Source organism: Gavialis gangeticus, unplaced genomic scaffold (assembly GCF_001723915.1).
Source record: "Gavialis gangeticus isolate Ggan-Ray unplaced genomic scaffold, GavGan_comp1, whole genome shotgun sequence".
Classification (NCBI taxonomy): domain Eukaryota; kingdom Metazoa; phylum Chordata; order Crocodylia; family Gavialidae; genus Gavialis; species Gavialis gangeticus.
This window is the reverse complement of record NW_017728992.1, coordinates 87,696,425-87,697,953: the sequence shown is the minus strand read 5'-3', so window position 1 is coordinate 87,697,953 and position 1,529 is coordinate 87,696,425. Positions and strand designations below refer to the sequence as shown.

At 61.9% G+C, this 1,529-nt stretch overlaps 1 protein-coding gene across 1 annotated transcript in view; it reads right to left on the bottom strand.

Annotated features, from left to right (window-relative positions):
* AFG3L2 (AFG3 like matrix AAA peptidase subunit 2) overlaps window positions 1-711 on the bottom strand; it is a 69,820-nt gene extending 69,109 nt beyond the window's left edge. Inside the window, exon 1 of the mRNA XM_019525129.1 lies at window positions 575-711. Coding sequence (XP_019380674.1) covers window positions 575-679 — 105 coding nt within the window. The 5' untranslated portion in view covers window positions 680-711. The remainder of the gene's footprint in view (window positions 1-574) is intronic.
* Window positions 712-1,529: the final 818 nt, after the last annotated feature.

Here is a 1,529-nt window from a genome sequence, read left to right as displayed (position 1 = left end):
TGGGTGGCCAGTGTACATTTCTTGTGCGATTCCCCAGTTAACTGCATGACCACAACTCGGCACTCGTGGCTGGTCTTACTACACACAGGTGGTCAGTATGCATTTATTATGCAATCACATGACCATTACTTGGCACTTTACTACACATAGGGAGTCGGTGTACATTTACTGTGCAACTGCCCAGTTAACCAAGCCACCGTGACTCAGCACTCATGGCTGGTCTAAACTGACAGCACAATTTACCAGTTAAGGGCGCTATCATTGCCCAGCCCTTGCAGGCAGTTTATATCGACTGCGCACTACGTGTAATGAATGTGTTGCTAAGGCCTGGAAAGCAGCAGCAGGAATAACGCCTTGCGCAGAGGACCCAAGGGAGCCTCTCGCCAGCCGGCCGGGCCCAAAACAAGCTGGCACCCCGCGACCCCGGCCTCTTGGACCCCACCTCCCCAGACCCCGGAGCCCTGGTGCCAGGCGCGGCTTCAGGGCGGCCAGACACAGAGGCCCCGCCCCCCAGGAGGCCCCGGCCCTCACGCCAACGTCGCTATGGCAAGCCCCGCGCGCGGGGGTGACTCACGCGCGTCAGACAGAGCCCGGGCCCCGTCAGGCCCCGGCCCGAGAGCAGGAGGCCACGGCGCCGAGAACAGCTGCGCGATAGCAGCAACAAGTAACGCAGCGCCATGACCCAACTGCCGCGTCCGGGCGCCGCGAGACTCCGCGAGACACAGTTCACGCATGCGCGGGCGCCGGGCTATGCCCACGCTGCGGCATCTGACGTCAACACGCCCTCGACGGAGAGGGGCAGGGGAAAGAAGCGGTTCAGTCTTCTTCCTGGCTTAGCCCCGCCTCTTCCGAACTCCGCCACTCGGGGCCAGCTCCCTCCAATCCGGCGACCCTAGCCTCGCCTCTCTAGCAGAGGCCCCGCCCCCACTGTCTAGGCCCCGCCCACTTCACCTGGCAGCGCCCAGTCCCGCCCCTTTCCCTTTCACCCGCATACACACTTGCCTGCTGGCCCGGGCCGGCGCGGGCTGGTTGGGGTAAGTGTGGCTGTAGGAGGCTGCGTCAGTGGGACTGTGATAGGAGTGCGGGGTGCGTGTGTGCGCCCTGAGTCAAGGTGACACAAGCTGCCGGTGCCAGCTGCAGCACGCGTTAGGGCAAACCTGGCAGGATTTGGGGTCTTAGTGACCACATGAAGTTAGACCTGCGTTTAAAGGCCAGCTCACAATGGCTGGAAAATTCAAACCACCTGAGTGGAGGAGACAGACACGTGCTGCCTTAGTGTGTGTTGTCATGTGGCTGCCCCCAGGGGCCCCCAGTGCAGCCTGCCTGGGGGTGGGGAGGAGCAGGACTCCCTGATGGCCCCACAGAGGTTGGCAGGGGAGAGACAAACCTTACAGACTAGTGGACTAGACCTAGAGAGCACACCTGTTTGCATGAGTTGGCTCACTTAGATGCTGAGGAAGGATAGCTGACATGCAGCTCTAGCCGGGTGTAATCTGGCTCCCCCCCCCCCACACACACACGCTCCCCAG